Source organism: Hypanus sabinus, chromosome 9 (assembly GCF_030144855.1).
Source record: "Hypanus sabinus isolate sHypSab1 chromosome 9, sHypSab1.hap1, whole genome shotgun sequence".
NCBI classification, from domain to species: domain Eukaryota; kingdom Metazoa; phylum Chordata; class Chondrichthyes; order Myliobatiformes; family Dasyatidae; genus Hypanus; species Hypanus sabinus.
Window position 1 is genome coordinate 103,356,403 of NC_082714.1, and position 19,924 is coordinate 103,376,326.

Below are 19,924 nucleotides of genomic sequence, written 5' to 3' on the forward strand. Positions count from 1 at the left end.
CCGAAGAGCCTGTAATGTGCTGTAGATTTCTGTGTTCTATAGACGTTGAGTCTGTCTCCTGAGTAAATATAGTTGCAAAAAAATAATTTAAAATCTCCCCTAGTTCTTTTGGCTCCACACATACATAGATTGCCATTCTGATATTCCAGAGGACCAATTATGTCCCTTGCAATCCTTTTGGTTTTAAGATATCTGCATATTTACTTTGAGGGTAGTTCAGTACTGTGATCGGTAGATACAAAGTGTTCACCTACACAAACTTCTGTCACCTGCCCTGTCCTAATGGCAGATCACTCTCTCATTGGGACGTCCACATACCGATTAAGGAAACTTTCCTGAACACATTTGACAAACTCTTTCCCATCTAGTCCTTTTATCGTGTGGGAATCTCAGTCAATACGTGGAAAGTAAAATCACCTACTATAACAAACTTATGCTTCTTGCAACAGTTTGAGATCTCTCCAAGTTTATTCTTCTAAATCCTCTGAACTATGGATGGTCTGTAATATAATCCCATTAACGGTCATACATTTATTTCTCAGCTCCACCCGTAACGCCTCCCTAGACGAGTTCTCCAATCTGTCCTGACTGAGCACCAGCATGACGTTTTCCCTGAATAGTAACGCCACCCCTCTTTAATCCCTCCCACTCTGTCGCATCTAAAGCAAAGGTACCCCGGAATACTGAGGTGACAGTCCTGCCCCTCCTGCAATCAAGTCTCAAAAATACCTACAATATGGTAATTCCAGGTGTTGATCCATGCCCTGAGCTCTTCTGCCTTTCCTACAATACTTTTTGCATTAACATATACAGAGCTCAGGACACCAGTTGTACCATGCTGAACCTTTTGATTCCTCACTTTGATATTTTAACATTTGTCTACAAGCATTCTACTATGTCACTTTGGTTCCCATCACCTTGAAACTCAAGTTTAAACATCCACCCCCCGCCCCCCCAATACAGCACTAGCAAATCTTCCCACGTGGACATTAGTCCCTTCCAGTTCAGGCGCAAACTGTCTCTTCTGTACAAGTACCACCTTCCCTGGAAGAAAGCCCAATGATCCAAAAATCTTATGCCCTTCCTCCTACACCAACTCCTTAGCCATAGGTTAAATGGTATAATTTTCCTCTTTCAGGCCTCACTAGTCAGTCTGTGCCATTGGTAACGATCCTAAGGCCACAACCTTGGAGGTCCTGCCCTTTAACTTAGCACCTGACTCCCTGAACTCACTTTGCAGAACCTCAGCACTCTTCCTACATTAGTCATTGGTACCTACATGGACCCCAACCCCTGGCTGTTCACACTCCCACTTCAAAATGCTGAGGACTCAATTCAAGATGTCCCAGACCCTGGCACCCTGGAGGCAACAAACCATCTGGAAATCTCATTACCTTTGGGATGTAGTGGTGAAGACTTTCAAGTCGGAGATATTGATTGGTGGATTATGCTGGACAATGGGAGGCAATCCTTCATACTATTCCCAGTTGATTTTAACCTGTGCTCACCCTGGATCCCACTGGCTAATACGTAAACAAGCAATATCCCTCAGTAACCTTTTACAGAATCTCTCAGTGCCACCAGACAAGTCTAATTAACTAATAAAATCTATTTATTTATTCCAACAAACCCATCAATATCATTTCCCATTCATTATTTCTCTATAGCTTTCTAACTTATTTCCTCTCTCTCCCCCTTTCTATATGTGCTTATCAACTCCCATTTAATTCCTTGTGTCATTTACCCAATGAGATCATTTCAGCATCCAGCTATTCCACCAGCACATTTAGGGATGTGGAAGAAACCAGGAGAATCCCAGAAAAACTCACATGACCACAAGGAGGATGTGCAAAAACAGACAGCACACAAGGTCAGGACTGAGCTCTCCAATTTCCCATCCAATGAGTGAAGGCAGGCATGTGAGTTCTTCAGTCCCCGTCACATTGGGATTGACAAAGTGACACATGTAGTACCAACATTAACCAGGAAGCAAACAACCCATTCCCCTCCACAGACTGGAGGGTGGCGCAGTACTGCAACAGTTAGTGCTGCTGCCTCATAGCTCCACCAGCCCAGGGTTCAATCCTGATCTTCAATGGTGTCTGTGTGTGGCGTTTGCATCCTCCATCTGACTGCACAAGTTTCCACCACCACCCCACCTCCCTGGGCACTCTTGTTTTCACCCACATCCCAAAGAAACACCAGTCATTGGATTAACTAGTCACTACAAACTGAGTACAGTTGAGTGGCAGGTGGAAGGAAGGTGTGGAGTTAAAGGAAATACGAGATATTTCAGGTTACATTGGGGGAATGGGTTTGATGGGATTGCTCCAAGAGTCGGCTCCTTCAATGTTGTATAAAAATACGAACTACTATATAGCCAAACAAATCAAAGATTACCCTGGTCATTCAAGCTGTCTGAACGGTCAATAAACCCATGAATGCAACCTTGCTATTCATCTTTAGCAATATTTATTTATTCTATGTTTCATCATAACTTATAGTAACTTTTTATGTCTTACACTGTACCACTACCACAAAAAAACAAATTTCATGACATATGTCAGTGACAACAAACTTGATTCTTATGCTCTTTCTGAGATCATTCTGGGACGGGTTCAGCTGTTGTCCTCAGAGTTCAGGCTCACCTCGGATTTTGACTCCTGATCCCGGCGGGCACACTTCATCATCCCTGCAGACCTCACAGTCACTGTTAGGACAGTGCTTCCCTTCTTTACACAAGCACACCACATCGCTGATTGAGTCACCGGCTTTTACAACTTCAAATTCTCCTGAAAAATAGAGACTTGGGTTAGACAATATATCACAGAGAATGTTCTTGCGTCTGTATCTCAGAGACTAATGAAAACACTAGGGCACAGCTCCTTCAAACTACCAACTCTACTCGAAAATACCTAGGCCTCTTTGCCTGCACGGGACTCAGAATCAATCCATTTTCCTTTTCTTTTTATTTGTTCACTGCATGTTGCCATCAACTGACAATGCCAACATATACTGTCCATCCCTAGCTGCCTCAGAGATGTTTGGAAGTTTGGAGGCAATCACATTGGTTGGTCTCTCTCCACAGATGCTGCCAGACCTGCCGAATATTCCTGGTATTTTCTGCTTGGAAAGAAGCCACTGGATTCTGTGAAGGAAGCTAAAAGCAAAAATCAAGACACACAAAATACTGGTGGAACTCAGCAGGTCAGGCAGCATCTTTGGAGAGCAATAAACAGTCAACGTTTCGGGTCGGGATACTTCATAAGGACTCGAGATCAAGAACCAAGAATTCTAGCTTCTGTAGAATCTCTTATGTTTAAGCAAAAAGGCAATTTTGGCTTCAATCATACAGTGAGTAATTTATTCAATCAGTAAGTTAACTTAGCAAGATGCCGTGGGCCAAAGAGCCTGTTCTGAGAATAAATAGCAAGGTTATGCAGCAGGACATATGGTGGACAGAGAGGTCTGTGTGTGGTTTGGCAGCTCCTGCCTATTCAGACTTGGCTAGGTCTAACTTTTGTTGATATTTCCCACAGACCAAACAACAGTGGGAGATAAAAACAACGGTCCCTCGCTAAGCAACTCAGTTTAATAGTGAGGTTATCAAGCAAGTTGTGCAAATTGATTTCCCAAAGGTGACAGAGTACCAGCTCAGGAAAGTACCTGATTCTGGGAAGAGCCATGAATTCAAAGTTGCTGCTCATGGTTCAGTGAGCTTATCTCTGACCTGAACCATTTTACAGCATGCAAAAACTGCTCAGGCTCCAAGCTGGGCAACAGCTGGGAAACGTTCTTCACTGTCATTGTGTTAAAGCAACACATGCAAAATGCCTCATTCAAAAGTCCACATTTGGACAGAGTTAGAAGGACACCTCCCTGTTGATATAGTGAAATGGCAGGGAAAGTCCAACAGTAATTAGTGGGCTGGCGTTATAATTTTGTCAGGAATCTCTTAATTAATCTGGGCAGAACTTTAGACCAATGTAACCATTTCTGAACATTTCCGGCTGGTGAAAACGAGGGAGGTCTAATACTGTACTAGCAACATCAGCCTAATGAATCAAGCCCCAATCACACACCCTATGCCTGCTTAGTTCCACACTTGTAATACACAGATCTTACCTACTCAAACAGCCCAGGCGTCTGAAAATCTGTACCAGAAGGTGTACCTGGCAGCACATACCTAGGAGCAGGTATCAGGGAACTGATCCCCCACACCCAAGCCTGTAAACTCCCTCTACCCCCACCAGCCAACCCGCAATTCACCCTAACCCCACGGCATATCCAAAGGACACCCACCCCTCACACTTAACACTGACCCTCCTGCAACAGCCTGCATTGACTTCCAAAGCTTTCTCATGCCCATCTCTGACATCTCGCCCCTGAACTTCACAATAACCCTTCTCGCTCTAACTCAGCACAAAACGCTCTGTTTGAATTTGCACTTATACATCACAAAATACCTTTCAATTGATCTCAGTATCACTGGCAAGTCAGGATTAGTGGCACAGCCCTATTGCAGTAGAGAAGGCAGCAATGAGCAGCTGCACCAACCCGATTTTCCCAATCTACCTACATAATGAAATCCTCTGTGGCTAATATAACATTGTCCTTTTGGCAGGCATTTTCTTTCTCTTGTTATATCTTGTAGACCACATCCTTACTGCCATTTGTAGAGTGTTGGCATGTGGCCAAGTGGTTAAGGCATTCATCTAGTTATCTGAAGGTCACTTGTTCAAACCTTGGCCGAGGCTGCGTGTGTGTCCTTGAACAAGGCACTTAACCACACATTGCTCTTCGACGACACCGGAGCCAAACTGTCTGCATGCCAATGCCCTTCCCTTGGACAACATTGGTGGCCTGGAGAGGGGAGACTTGCAGCTTGGGCATAAAAAAAACCTTGCCCAGGCTTGCACAAGGTGCAAATCCATGGTCTATCGAGTCTAACAGAGGCCTACTACATACCATTTGTGGGTTTGTATGTAGCTCCCATCCGGGTCCTTTCACCCTTGCAGTTCCCTAGTTCCATCCACAATGATTCAATACCTCTTTCTAGTGAGCTAATTTAATTTTTTACCTACCGAGCCACGCCATCCCTTCCTGCCTATTCTTTCAATACAATGTGCATCCTTGGATATTAAGCTCTGCTTTTTAAATCTTTTTAAATCTTGAGAGCAACCTGACTGAAAGGTAGCTCTTCTAACACTGTCACTTGCTGATCGGTTGCTCCTCAACCCAGAAGCCTACCGCAAAACTCCACAGTGATTAAAAAGTAGCTCTTTTCACACACCCTTGGCGTGGATTGTCCGATGAAGATAAACAGCACGAGCTGGGTGTTCTTGTGCACCAAATCACTGAAAGTGAGCATACTTGTGCAGTGGGCAATTAACAAGGCAAATGGTACATGCAGGAGAGAGCATTTGAACAAAGGAGCAGAGATGTCTCACTGCAATTGTAAGACCACTCCTTGAGTACATTGTGCAGCTTTAGTCTGTTTAGCTGAGGAAGGATATTCTTGCTATGGAGGGAGTGTATTGAGGATTCACTTGACTGATCCTAGGATGACAGAATGAAGGGAAATTGGAACAACTGGGCCCATATTCACTAGATTTTAGAAGAACAAGAGGGGACCTCATTGAAACACACTGGATTGATAAGATGCAGGAAGGAGACTGCAGAATGTGGAAGAAAATTAAGCATGAGACTTAAGGGTTAACAAAATCATGAGGATAGCCAGGTAAGAAGCAGATGAGGTCTGTCTGTTTACTTGCACTAAGCAGTAAGTCCTGTTAGAAATGAAGAACTGATGAGCACAGATGTTGCTTATGAGAAGGTACTGAAAGACCTAAAAGAACATAAGCCACCCGGATCAGATGAACAACACCCTAGGGTACTAAGGTAGTGGCAGAATTGTGGTGGCATTAGAAGTGATCTTTCAAATATCATTGGACTTTAGCATGGTGCCAAAGGACTAGAAAATTAAAAATGTCACTCCACTTTTTAAGAAAGGAGGAAGGCAGCAGAAAGGAAATTATAGACCAATTAACGACTTCAGTGGTTGGGAAGTTGTTGGAGTCAATTGTTAAGAACAAGGTGATGGCGTACTTGGTGACACAGGACAAGATGGTACAAGGTTAGCATGGTTTCCTTAAGGGAAAATCTTGCCTGACAAACCTGTTGGAATTCATTGAGGAAATTACAAGTAGGATAGATAAAGGGGATGCAGTGGATGTGGTATATTTGAACTTTCAGAAGGCCCTTCACAAAGTGTCACACATGAGGCTGCTTACCAAGTTAAGAGTCCATGATATTATAGGAAAGTTACTAAGATGGTTAGAACATTGGCTGATTGGAAAAAGGCAGTGAGTGGAAATAAAAGGATCCTTGTCTAGTTGGTTGCCAGTGACTAGTGGTGTTCTGCAGGGGTCAGTGTTAGGACCATTTTTTATGCTGTTTATAAATGATTTAGATGATGAAATAGATGGCTTTATTGCTGAGTTTTCAAATGATACAAAGGTAGCGTTGAGGAAATAGATAGGATGCAGAAGGACAGACAAATTAGGAGAATGGGCAAGAAAGTGGCAAATGAAATACGATGTTGGTAAATGCAGTCATGCACTTCGGTAGCAGAAATAAGTGTGCGGACTATTTTCTAAACGGGGAGAAAATCCAAAAATCTGAGATGCAAAGGGACTTGGGAGTCCTTGTGCAGAACACCCTAACTTGAAGGCTGAGACAGAGGTGAGGAAGGCAAATGCAATCTTAGCATTCATTTCAAGAGGTCTAGATTATAACAGCAGGGAGGTGATGCTGAGGCTTCATAAGGTACTGGTGAGGCCTCACTTTGAGTACTGTGTACAGTTTTGGGATCCTCATCTTAGAAGAGATGTGCTGGCATTGGATGATTCCCAGAATAAAAGGGTTATCATACAAGGAACTTTTGATGGCTCTGGGTCTGTACTCACTGGAATTTAGAAGGATGAGGGGGGATCTCATTGAAACCTTTCGAATATTGAAAGGACTAGACAGAGTAGATGTGGAAAGGATCTTTCCTATGGTGGGAGAGTCTAGGACAAGAGGGTACAGCGTCAGGATAGCAGGACGTTCATTCAAAACAGATACGGAGAAATTTCTTTAGCCAGAGGGTGGTGAATTTGTGAAATTTGTTGCCACCTGCAGCTATGGAGGCCAGGTTGTTGAGTGTACTTAAGGCAGAAATTAATAGGCTCTTGACTGGACACGGTTAAGGGTAGAAAGCCAGGAAATGGGGGTGAAGAGGAGAAAAAAAGGATCAGCCATAATTAAATGGCAGAGCAGACTCGATGGGCCAAATAGCCTAATTCTTCTCCTATGTCTTACAGTGGTCTTATGGTCTTACGGATGTTGTAAGGAGAAAACCCTAGCCCTCAAGACTACAAAATTAACAGCTTGGTTTCTTATAATTAATGGGAAGGTTCCTTCAGCCTTCAAGGCTACAGGACGAATAGCTTGGTTTCTTCAAATTAATGGGAACTGATTGTGTATGTGGGGACCCTATGCCTAATTGTCAATAAGGTCTAAACATCAAAGATCATTTGATCCCTGAAAACTACTGGACTGCATGTATTTTAAGATATAAAAGACCATGCTTGTTCTTGCTTCAGCAGAGTCTCTTAGTGAGCTCTCCACGGTCATGTAATTAAACCGAAGATCAAGATCTGTGTCTTGATTAAATCTAATCAGTGATAGTAAATTTCTTTGACATAGAGGGATGTTTCTGTAAGTTATCGACTCATCCAGCATCGAACTAGGCCCTTTGGCCCATTGAGTCTGAGTTTACCATCAGGCACCCACTAACATTAATCCCACATAATTCCATTGCATTCTCTCTACGTTCCCATTAACATACCCCACCCCACCTGTATTACCTATCTAAATACAAAGGCCAATTTTACAGCGGCCAATTAACCAACCAAGTTCAAGTTTATTGTCATTCAACCATGCACATGTATACAACTAAACAAAAGTTTGTTCCACTTGGGCCAAGGTGCAAAACACAGTAGATATAGTCAGACACCAGCACAAAATAATATTAGCTCACGTCCCTGAGTGGCATGGCCTGGAGATTGACAGGTTGTCATAAAGTGCAAGGTGCATGTCTATGTAAGACAGTTTAATGTTACTCACTCTTTTATAATACGACAAGTCGTTGTATAAATATGTGAAACAGCAGCAGCAAAAGATGAGAAGTGACCGGTGCAGGATGACAGTGTGCCTGTGGGTTGTGGAGTGGGTGCGACTGAGCATTGCGACAGGGTGTATGTGTGCGCTGGGTGGCAGCAGGTACGTCTCTGCGCACGTCTGCGGGATGTAGAGGAAACCGGAGTCACAGGGAGAATGGCCAAATTCCACACAGACAGCACCTGCGGTCACGATTGAAGAAAGACTCCCTGAGCTCTACCAGCTGCACCACTGTGGCATTCAATGACCAGCATCAGGAGTCACCGCCCAAGGACAAGGGGTAGCCCCATTAGGACGGAGATGAGGAAAACTTTCTTCACTCATAGAACCTGAGGAATTCTGTACCACAGAAGGCAGCCGAGGCCAAGTTATTCAAGTATATTAATACATTTATGATGGAGTTAGATCCTGTCCTTTATGGCTGAAGAGATAAAGAAATGTGAGGAGAAATCTCCAATAGGATACCAACTTTGATCAGCCTTGAGTGTCATAAATATCAGACTTAATGGGCTGAATGGCCTCCTCCTGCTTAATTTTACTCCCTTTGCACTCTTATTTTCTGACTTAATTACTTGATGTACCTGCATTTAAACTGTTGATGTTTTGTGTAAAAGAATATTAACAGTTACTGGGTTACCCCATTTAAATAAAGCTCTGCTTTTCTGTTCTTTCTGCAGAAGAGAATGACCTCATATTTGCCAAAATTATACTTCAATGTTTTGGCCTACCTATATCTCTTCTGCAGCTCCCCACAACTTCCTTCCCTTCTTATATCTTTATTGTCACCTACATTACACTCAGACTCTTCACCTCTTTATTGTAGACTGTGAACTGCTGAGATCCCAGCATTCACTTCAGCAGCACTCTCAAGGTACAGCTCAACCTGAAAGGTGACCCATTTATCCCTCTTTTTCTCCTGCCTGCTAATCAATTGTCTATCCTTGCTAAATTATAACCTTCAAAACCACAAGCCCTTATCTTGTATAGTAACTTTTTAAAGTGGGACCTTATCTAATGTCTTTTAGAAATCCAAAAATACTGATATCCACTGGCTCCCTTTTATCAGCTAACTCTTCAAAAAACTACAATAAGTTTGATAAATTTGATTTCCCTTTCATGTTATTTCTGTCAAATCATGTTTTCTGTTATCACTGCCTGAACAATGGCTTCCAGTGTTGCCCGGGCTAGAGTTAATACTAATCCCACCCCAACTCCCTGCTCAATATTCACATTGATTCCCTGTACTAGGAAAACAGACTCTCCCTAAAATCCTTGCTGACCCACATCAGAAACGGAGAGTAGAATGAGTACTCACAACTCTAATCCATCACATTTCCAGTCAGGCTAATGGGTAATTTGCACAACAGGATTGGTAGATGGCATGGGGTGAGCGAGGTTCGAAGCATTGAATCTCAGCATACATCAACAAATTCAAACTGCAGAAATCAAAATGATTTCACTTTTTATTTACCATACCTTGTTTTCTCATATCAGGCATTACTGATTGGTAAAGTAACATGTTTATTAAAACTTTCTGTGCTTTGCTCTGTGATATGTCAAGAACATTTAAATGGGAATCAAAATGAGACAAATCTTTAAAACTTTAGCATGACGAGTTATATGCATTGAGTATCTGAGGGTGAAAGAAGTGGTCAAGGTTACACTGAAAATATTCTGGAAAAAAAGTGCTTAAAAACACATTAGTTCATTTAGCACCTTTCATATAAAGCACATGGATTACCAAGGCATGCAATACCATCGACCAATGCTCGTAAATAGGATTAGCAGAGATGGGCATTTGATGACTGATATAGGCGAGGTGTGAAGGGTGTATGACTATATGACAATCTCAGGAGATACCCAATTGCCTTATAGTCAATAAATTGAATCACTACTACTGTAAACCTGCGGGAAGTACTCAGAAACAGTAGATAGTACTTTAAAGTGAAAATGCAGCAACCAGGATTCTCATGGCAGAATCTCAATATAGCAAAGCCCCATAATTTACATCAGCATTGTTGAATGAGGAGTGATTATTCATCAGAATGCTAGGACAGTCCCCTGACCTCCTTCCCTCTGCTGAGACGGTTTCCTGCCATTTGAGAAGGAAGACAGATGTGGTCTTGAACACCCGCTCTCAGTTAAGCCAAGGTTGCCCCACCGTACCTCCTCTGCATTGTAATGGAGCGACTGACTAGATCACAAGCTAACGTCTGTGATCCCACCACCTTTATAACTCAGTCACTGGTGCCATCAGCTGAGCCATAGCACATCACACACAGGATGGAGGCAAAGAGGGCATTAGGGCAAGTCCAATCGATCAGACCAGGTGGATGACAAAGCCAGGCAGACATTACGTCAAGCAAAATGGAGGATTTTCCCAGCAGCCAGCTATTTTAATTCCAATCCCAATTCCCATTCTGACGGTCTGGTCCATGGCCTTGTCTACTGCCACGATGAGGCCACTCTCAAGTTGGAGGAGCAACACCTCATATCCGCTGGGTAGCATCCAACCTGATGGCACGCATCAATTTCCCTAACTCCATATAATTTCTCCCCCTTCCTGCTCCTCTCTTCTTCCATTCCCCATTCTTGGCTCCCCCTCACCCTTTCTCTTCTCAACTGCCTATCACCTAATACCTCCCTCTGATACCTCCCCTCCTTCCCTTCCTCCCATGGTCCACTCTCCTCTCATTCATTCTTCTCCAGCCCTTTGATCTTTGCCACCTATCACCTCCCAACTTCACACTTCATTCCCGCTTCCCCACCCACCTTCCCCCTCACCTCTCACCTTCTAGCTTGTACTCCCTCCCCTCCCCCCACCTTCCTATTGGGGTTGCTTCCCCTTTTCTTTCCAGTCCTGATAAACAGACTTGGCCCGAAATGTTGACTCTTTGTTCCTTTCCATCAGTGCTGCCCACTCTGTTGAGTTCCCCCAGCACTTTGTGGGTGTGCTGCTCGGACTTCCAGCATCTGCAGATTTCCTCGTGTTTGCCAATGACAGGGATGGAAAATTATTATTAAACACAATGTGACTATTAAAAGTAAAAGACACTTGCCAGAATCACAAGACGAGTGCTTCTTGCAGTGAGCGTCCTTGTTCCACTGCTGCTGGTAGGAGCCATTTTCACAAGGATGACAATTGGGGTACTGCGATAAGCCACACTCAGTTGCCATGTACGAGCCTGTAAAAAGAAACCCTTCTTAGAGCTTCCCAAATTACATCAGAACATAGAAGCCTCATAACCTTACAACAGTGAGGGAAGGGTTATATTGCTGCATGAATCAGAAGCTAAAGTGAGTATCTCAGAAAATGAAGTATAGGGGTTCCCTTTAACCCACACCTATTGACTGCAATTCAGGGCAACACAAACTACTTTTTCACTGACAGCTGCATGCAGCCAGTGCACACCAGGTTGTTGACCTGTTTGCATTCATCAGAATGAAACCCAGCACAATTTAAAACCAGCCTTCAGAAGAAGGAGTAGCTTAAGAGGAGACGATGGCACCTAACGGTGACTCCTTTGCTTGCATCTTCAGAAACAGCTCTATTTCCATCTTTACTATCTCAATGTTTCCCTTTCAGTGCTTTTTTGAAGACCCTGACCTGGAGTTACACCCTGACTTCAGTTCTTTGCAGGAATGGGACCCGCTCTCAGGACTTCATGACTGGCCGTCGTTCGACATGCCAAGGATGCAACTTATGAGATTAGCTCCCCTTCTGAGTTCCGGGATCTCGAGGCTCTGGGGAAGGGCAGACTGTCCTGGCAGGAAATCAGTGTGTTGCGGGAGACGGAGGATCTCTGGCTGGGTGCCCAGAGACCCAAGATCTTTGGGCACAGAGTTGGAAAAAAGCGACGCAATGGACTTCTAATATCGTAAATCAGCGAGTTATTTGTTATATCTCCCCTCTCACTGTGAAACGGAGTCACCCCTTTCTCCCTTATTAAGGGGAGAGAGAGAGAGCGAGCCTGTGGTATGGTCGAATTCTGGGTGAATGAGTAGTCTTTGGGGCACTACAAGTCTGTGTCTTTGTTGTTGCTTACAAATGTAAGGGGGAGCTGTGGGGTTCTAACGTTTAACAGTCATTCATTCTTTGGGGCACTCCTCAGTTTTTCTGGATGTTTGCAAAGAAAAGAATTTCAGGATGTATATCATATACATTTCTCTAACATTAAATGGACCTTTGAAACCTGTTAAAGGGGAGCTGTACCAGGACTGCCTGAAATTCTGGAAATTGCTCTGACCCGAGGCACATCAAGCTCTGCAAAACCACAATGGTAGACGTACCCACCCCCCGAAAGGAAGTACAGTGTGTTAGAGAAGCTTCTCGGTCTCTATCTGGCTGTCTGCCATTTTTGCTTTCTTCTAGAGGGCCACCACCACACAGCGTTAGGTGATCACAAATCCCTCATGCACGCGATGGCCAAAATATCAGAAGGTCTGCACGGCGGCAACAACACGTGACCGAGTTCACAACTAATATATAACGTATCAAAGGGAAAGAATAATGCCGTGGGTGATTGCCTCTCACAGCCAGCCATTGAGGCCGTACACACAGGGGTTGACTATGCTGGCATGCCAGCCAACCGCGTTACTGACCCAGAGGTCCAGGCTTACTGAACAGCAGTCACGGGCCTGCTGTCAGCAGCAAAGCGAGAGCTCACAGCTTCTGACCACAACCCTTCACCTCAATGCTCAGGCAGGAGTAAACTGACACACAGACCAAAGGCTCACAACTGGACCGAGGCCTCCATTGGTCAGGGTGAACCTTCCCCATGAGTGGGTATAGCCGCAAGGCAGCGGAGGTTTGAGATTTCCTTCTCCTATACAAGCTGCCAACCATGGCTGACGAGCCTCACCTGCCCGAAGTAACCGGTTTTAAGGTGCCAGTAACCTGCCTCTGACCCCTCTCCTATCAGTAGAAACTGTTTCGCCAGGCCTAGTAGCTAAACCACACATGAAGGCCAGGTTGTCAGGAAGGCTTGGTTGTCAAAGGCTACTTAAGTCGCACGCCATTAGGAGCAGTTAATCAGTAGTGGGAGCTTATCCCCACTACCACCCCCAGCTATAACAACCTTAGGGAACTGAACTGCAATTTAATATCAGTGGCACAGTGGTGTGGCAGGTAGCACCAGTGCTCACAGCTCCAGAGACCCAAGTTTGATCCTGATTGCAGGTGCTGTCTGTGTGAAGAGTGAGAGGATGCCCAGGCTTCATTATCCTCTCACTTCTCAGGGACAGATCCGGCTGGTTGGTTAACTGGCCACTGTTCAGGGTGAACGGTAGCAGATCTGATAGGATGTGAAGAGAGAATAGGTTAACGGGAGACAAGTTCAGGGATAGGAGTGATGGGACTGTTTGAAGAGTGTAACAACCTATCTCCATGTCAAGAGGAAAATGGTAACCATGACTGTGACAGGGTTACCATGGCAGGCCAGGGCTCAACTAAAACTGCAGATAGCTCCACACTGATTCCTTCTTAAAGCTGACATCACCCTCCTGGGGGCTCATGGGATCTGGCTCCATGGAGCACACATCACCCTTTCTCCGGATAATTCCATCTCTGTGACATGCTAAATGACTACCCAATATACCACTGCGTACTGTTGCAATGAACATTAACGACACCCCCACCAACACAGCACTCAAAACACTTTAACCAGAACATCCCAACACCTCCCCACCACAACATCCCAACACACGACCCCAATGGTTCCACCAACACAGCACTCAAAACACTTTAACCAGAACATCCCAACACACAACCCCAATGGTTCCAACACAGCACTCAAAACACTTTAACCAGAACATCCCAACACACAACCCCAAGAGTTCCACCAACACAGCACTCAAAACACTTTAACCAGAACATCCCAACACCTCCCCACCACAACATCCCAACACACGACCCCAATGGTTCCACCAACACAGTACTCAAAACACCTTAACCAGAACATCCCAACACACGACCCCAATGGTTCCACCAACACAGCACTCAAAACACTTTAACCAGAACATCCCAACACACAACCCCAATGGTTCCACCAACACAGCACTCAAAACACTTTAACCAGAACATCCCAACACACAACCCCAAGAGTTCCACCAACACAGCACTCAAAACACTTTAACCAGAACATCCCAACACCTCCCCACCACAACATCCCAACACACGACCCCAATGGTTCCACCAACACAGTACTCAAAACACCTTAACCAGAACATCCCAACACACGACCCCAAGGGTTCCACCAACACAGCACTCAAAAGACTTTAACCAGAACATCCCAACACCTCCCCACCACAACATCCCAACACACGACCCCAATGGTTCCACCAACACAGCACTCAAAACACTTTAACCAGAACATCCCAACACCTCCGCACCACAACATCCCAACACACGACCCCAATGGTTCCACCAACACAGCACTCAAAACACCTTAACCAGAACATCCCAACACACGACCCCAAGGGTTCCACCAACACAGCACTCAAAACACTTTAACCAGAACATCCCAACACACGACCCCAAGGGTTCCACCAACACAGCACTCAAAACACTTTAACCAGAACATCCCAACACCTCCCCACCACAACATCCCAACACACGACCCCAATGGCTCCACCAACACAGCACTCAAAACACTTTAACCAGAACATCCCAACACACGACCCCAAGGGTTCCACCAACACAGCACTCAAAACACTTTAACCAGAACATCCCAACACACGACCCCAAGGGTTCCACCAACACAGCACTCAAAACACTTTAACCAGAACATCCCAACACCTCCCCACCACAACATCCCAACACACGACCCCAATGGTTCCACCAACACAGCACTCAAAACACTTTAACCAGAACATCCCAACACCTCCGCACCACAACATCCCAACACACGACCCCAATGGTTCCACCAACACAGCACTCAAAACACTTTAACCAGAACATCCCAACACCTCCCCACCACAACATCCCAACACACGACCCCAATGGTTCCACCAACACAGCACTCAAAACACTTTAACCAGAACATCCCAACACCTCCCCACCACAACATCCCAACACACGACCCCAATGGTTCCACCAACACAGCACTCAAAACACCTTAACCAGAACATCCCAACACACGACCCCAAGGGTTCCACCAACACAGCACTCAAAACACTTTAACCAGAACATCCCAACACCTCCCCACCACAACATCCCAACACACGACCCCAATGGTTCCACCAACATGGTACCACAACCAATGCAGTACCCAAAAACTCCTACACATCTTACCTCAACACCCATACTCAAAACCTCACCCCAACGCCCCCACAACACCCTCACCTAATGTGATACCCCAATGATCCTACCAACAGAGCACACCAAAGTCTCACCAATATACTTGAACAACACCTTACCCAACTTCCTCACTCCAACAATCCCACCCAACACTACACCCCACTCCCCCACCCAACACCACACCCCGACAATCCCACCCACCTCATCCCAACATTTTACCCCAAGGCTCTCACCCATCAAAACACCCCAACACCCTCACTATCGGAGTAACCCTTGTACCTCATACTACAAATATGTTGTGGAAATTGGGATCCGTTTTGGAACAAAATTTGCAAAACACTGTTGATTACAAACTTATTTATGTGGGCAAAAACTAACAATTACATAAAGACATTTTCTTTGCCAGAAACAATTCCTGGAGCATCACATAATCATATATATAAAACAAAAAGGTGTACATCTTGTGGCAGTATCAGACAGAAACATCACGTCAGTTCATCAGTCTGCTAAAGTGTTGGATTAGTCAGGATATGGGGAACTCTGCTCTTTGATATGTACCATGGGACCACTAACCCAGGCAAGCTAAACAACAATCTCTCAGTTTAACATCTTGCCCAATTCAGCAAGGGGTGGGCCGGTAGCATAGCAGTTAGCATAATTGTTTTACTACATCAACTGTAAGAGAGGGCTCGATTCCCATAGTTGTCTGTAAGGAATTCATATGCTCTCCCTGTGACTGCGTGGGTTCCTCTGGGTTCTCCGGTTTCCTCACCCATTCCAAAGACGAACGATTAGGGTTAGTGAGTTGTTGGCATACTATGTTGTGCTGGAAGTATGGCAGCACTTGCAGGCTGCACAGCACAATCCTCTCTAATTTGATTTGATGCAAATAGCACATTTCACTGTATGTTCTGCTGACAAATAAAGCTCTTTATCTCTTAAATCTCTTCATCTTTAACACAGAACAATAGAGCACAGTATGGACCCTCAGTCGATGTTGTGCCAACCTTTTAACCTACTTCACAACCAATCTCACCTTCCCTCCTACTCAGCATATGACCTCCTTTTTATCCATGTTCCCACCTATAGGTCTCTTCAATGTCTCAAATGTAGACACACCAGAATAAGCCATTGCCACCTTGGGGGAAAAAAATGCTGGCCGTCCACTCTATCTATGTTTCTTGCAACATTATACACTTCTATCGAGCCCTTTTAAGTTTTCACTGCACGGTCAGTGTTCAGGATATGGAGTGGGATTTGAACTCACAACCAAGTAGCAGTCAATTAGTCTGACATAATAATGGCTGATTGTTTGTATCAATCTTTGAGAGTACTCAATTTACCATTTATCTAAAGGTTTACTTTACTCAAAAGTCAATTCTTGAAATTTCTGTACTTGCACTTACTTAGTACAACATAGCAGGCCATTTGGCCCTTTGGGTACATACCAGTTCATGCAAAAGAATCCCATCAGCCTATTCCCTTTTCCTATGCCCCTGCAACTTATTATTTCTCTAACTGGAGCACTCACTTTCCGTTGATTCTTCTGCCTGTAACGTACAGGAAGGGAAAGTAGCCAATTAACCAACCAGCGCATTGTGCAGAAAGGATTCACAAGATGTTATCTCAAGAGGCTGAGGGGAGACCTTATAGAGATGTCCAAAATAATGAGGAGCACAGAATAACCACAATCTTTTCCGCAGCGTAGGGGAGTCCAAAACTGAAGGCGTATGTTTGAGGTGAGAATAGGAAACAATTAAAAAAGGGGCCCAAGGAGCAACTTTTTCCACACAAAGGGCGCTGGCTATATGTAACAAGTGGTGGAGGTGGCAATAATTACAGCACTTTAAAGACAGTTGGCCAGTTACATGGTAGGAAAGACTTAAAGCAAAATGGGCCAAACACTGCCAAATGTGACTGTTTGGGATCATGTTATAGATGAATGATTCAAGATTGCTTGTTGCCATCCTTCAGTGCATGAGTGGAAAGGAAAATAAAATGATTGTTACTGTTAACATAAAAACACAATGAACATAAAAACAATCCTATAAACCAATGTACATGTAACTGTTAATATATAAGATTAGCTTATATACATGGACTGATGGTATGTACATAAAGTGACATTAAGCGCATAAGTATCTGTATATCAGGCAACTCTGACAGGAAATGATAAGTGACTTTTGGTAAGAGGAATTCTTCTAACGTGTCTCTAATTTCAATCTTAGGTGAGGTTTTGGCTGAAGAAATTGAAATCTCTGGGAAGCTCAACATGGTAAATAATTGCCTCAAAAATCCATCTGGTCACATGTGATGGTGAACACAGAGCCATGTTATTAGGATCGATCTGTTGTTTCTCTGCAAATGAAGTGCCGAAACACAGCTTACGAACTGGGCAGGCTCGGAACGTTCCTTCTCATTGAAGCTTCCAGCTTGAGAAAAATTAATGCATTATCAAAGGGGGTCAACAAACTGACAACATGCTCATTTTATTCAGTACAGAGAAAAGTGCACAAAGCAGTCCTTTCAAACTTTAAACACGTACAAAATGCTGAGGGAACTCAGGGAACTATGGAAAAGAGTAAAAAGTCGATGGTTCCGGCAGAGACCCTTCACCAGGATGGAATCTCCAGCATCTGCAGATTTTCTCTTACTTTTGGAACTTCATTGGATTCTCCAGTGCAGTGTATGCCATAGCTTCAGTATCTGTGTACCTTGTCAATTCCTATTCTAAAATTTAATCATGATGTCAATGAATAATTCACTAAACTCAAAAACATCACTGTCACTTCTTTTTTTGACTGCATCAAACACCCTGATGGAGTAGGTAATCCTCATGACGAGTTTTAGCAGACAGAGGGACTCCTACAATGGCAATGTGTTTCTGAATCCACTTATGTCACCCAGCACCACATCAGCGCTTTGCAAAGCATCCTCAAATTCAAAATGTGCTTCATTTTTAAGCAACACAATTCCCTATACTGAGATGAAACATCAATGTGTATTTGCTTTTGACATCACATCGGATTCATAATCAGAATCGGGTTTATTAACACTGATATATGAAAATTGTTTTGTATCAGCAATCTCGTATAAGACATAAAAAAATACTTCAAGTTATTACATACATGAAGAAGCTGTTCCTAAAAATTTGAGTGTGGGTCTTCAGTCTTCTGTGCCTCCTCCCTGAAGGTATTGTGTGCAGTTCTGGTCACCTAACTATATCAGTAAAACTAACTTATCACCTAACTTATCAGTGAAATTGAAAGACTGCAGAGAAGATTTACTAGGATGTTGCTGGGTCTTCAGGAGTTGAATTACAGGGAAATACTGAACAGGTTAGGACTTTATTCCTTGGAGCGAAGAAGAATCAGGGGAGATTTGATAGAGGTTTACAAAATTATGAGAGGTATAGACAGAGTAAATGTGAGTAGGCTCTTTCCACTTGGATTAGGAGAGATAAATATGAGAGGACATGGCTTTAGGGTGAAAGGGGAAAGGTTTAAGGGGAACATTAGGGGGAACTTCTTCACTCAGGGAGTTCTGTGAGTGTGGAACGAGCTGCCATCTGACATGGTAAATGCAGGCTTGCTCTTAAGTTTTAAGAATAAATTGGATAGATACATGGATGGGAGAGGTCTGGAGGGTTATGGACTGGGTGCAGGTCAATGGGACTAGCGGAATAAAGTTTTGGCACAGACTAAAAGGGCCAAATGGCCTGTTTTCTGTGCCGTAATGTTCTATGGTTCTAAGAGAGCATGTCCCAGATGAAGGCCCTTAATGATAGATGCTACCCTCTTGGGGTGCCACCTTTTTAAGATGTCCTTGAGTAATGATAATGGACACATTATCCTGGGGGAGGCTAAAGATCACAGAGGCTGCCAGGAGGGAGAATGAATTTCCTTGGTGCAGCCAAGAGGGAGGCCTGAGACCACAACAGGGCCAGATGCTGGTTTAATCACCTGACCCACTGCACCAAAGGCTTAATGTCACGCTGCCCCACAGTTTCCACAAAGTGGCCTTTAGCTTAACACCTGGTGTTGACCATGGACAGAGAGCAGCATTCACTATCAGCACAGCAACTGGTTGAAGACCAGCTCAGCTCAGGTTCCATACATCAACTTGTTTGATTTTCAATGGTGGCCACCCACTTCCTCAAACAGACGGTGCTCCCTGCCTCCCGCAAGCACTGGCCTCATCCTCCAAAGTGTGCAGTGCATGAGAAAGAGGCGTAAATTTGGGAAGTGCAACTAGCATAGGTCATTTGCACGTCATTCCTATTTGACAGTGAGCCAGAGAATGAAGAGAGGCAAGATGTGGCAAATGGGAGCAACTTAGAGGGAATGACAGAATAATGAAAAGCTACATATGCAGATAAAAGCATACACCTCAGCACAATATATA

The 19,924-nt window shown here is 44.2% G+C and overlaps 1 protein-coding gene across 1 annotated transcript in view; it reads right to left on the bottom strand.

Annotated features, from left to right (window-relative positions):
• The window catches only part of LOC132399674 (tumor necrosis factor receptor superfamily member 5-like), an 86,958-nt gene that overhangs the window by 23,655 nt on the left and 43,379 nt on the right, over positions 1 to 19,924 (bottom strand). Inside the window, exons 3-4 of the mRNA XM_059980321.1 lie at positions 11,283 to 11,408; positions 2,649 to 2,792 (exon numbers count right to left, since the gene is read on the bottom strand). Coding sequence (XP_059836304.1) covers positions 2,649 to 2,792; positions 11,283 to 11,408 — 270 coding nt within the window. The remainder of the gene's footprint in view (positions 1 to 2,648; positions 2,793 to 11,282; positions 11,409 to 19,924) is intronic.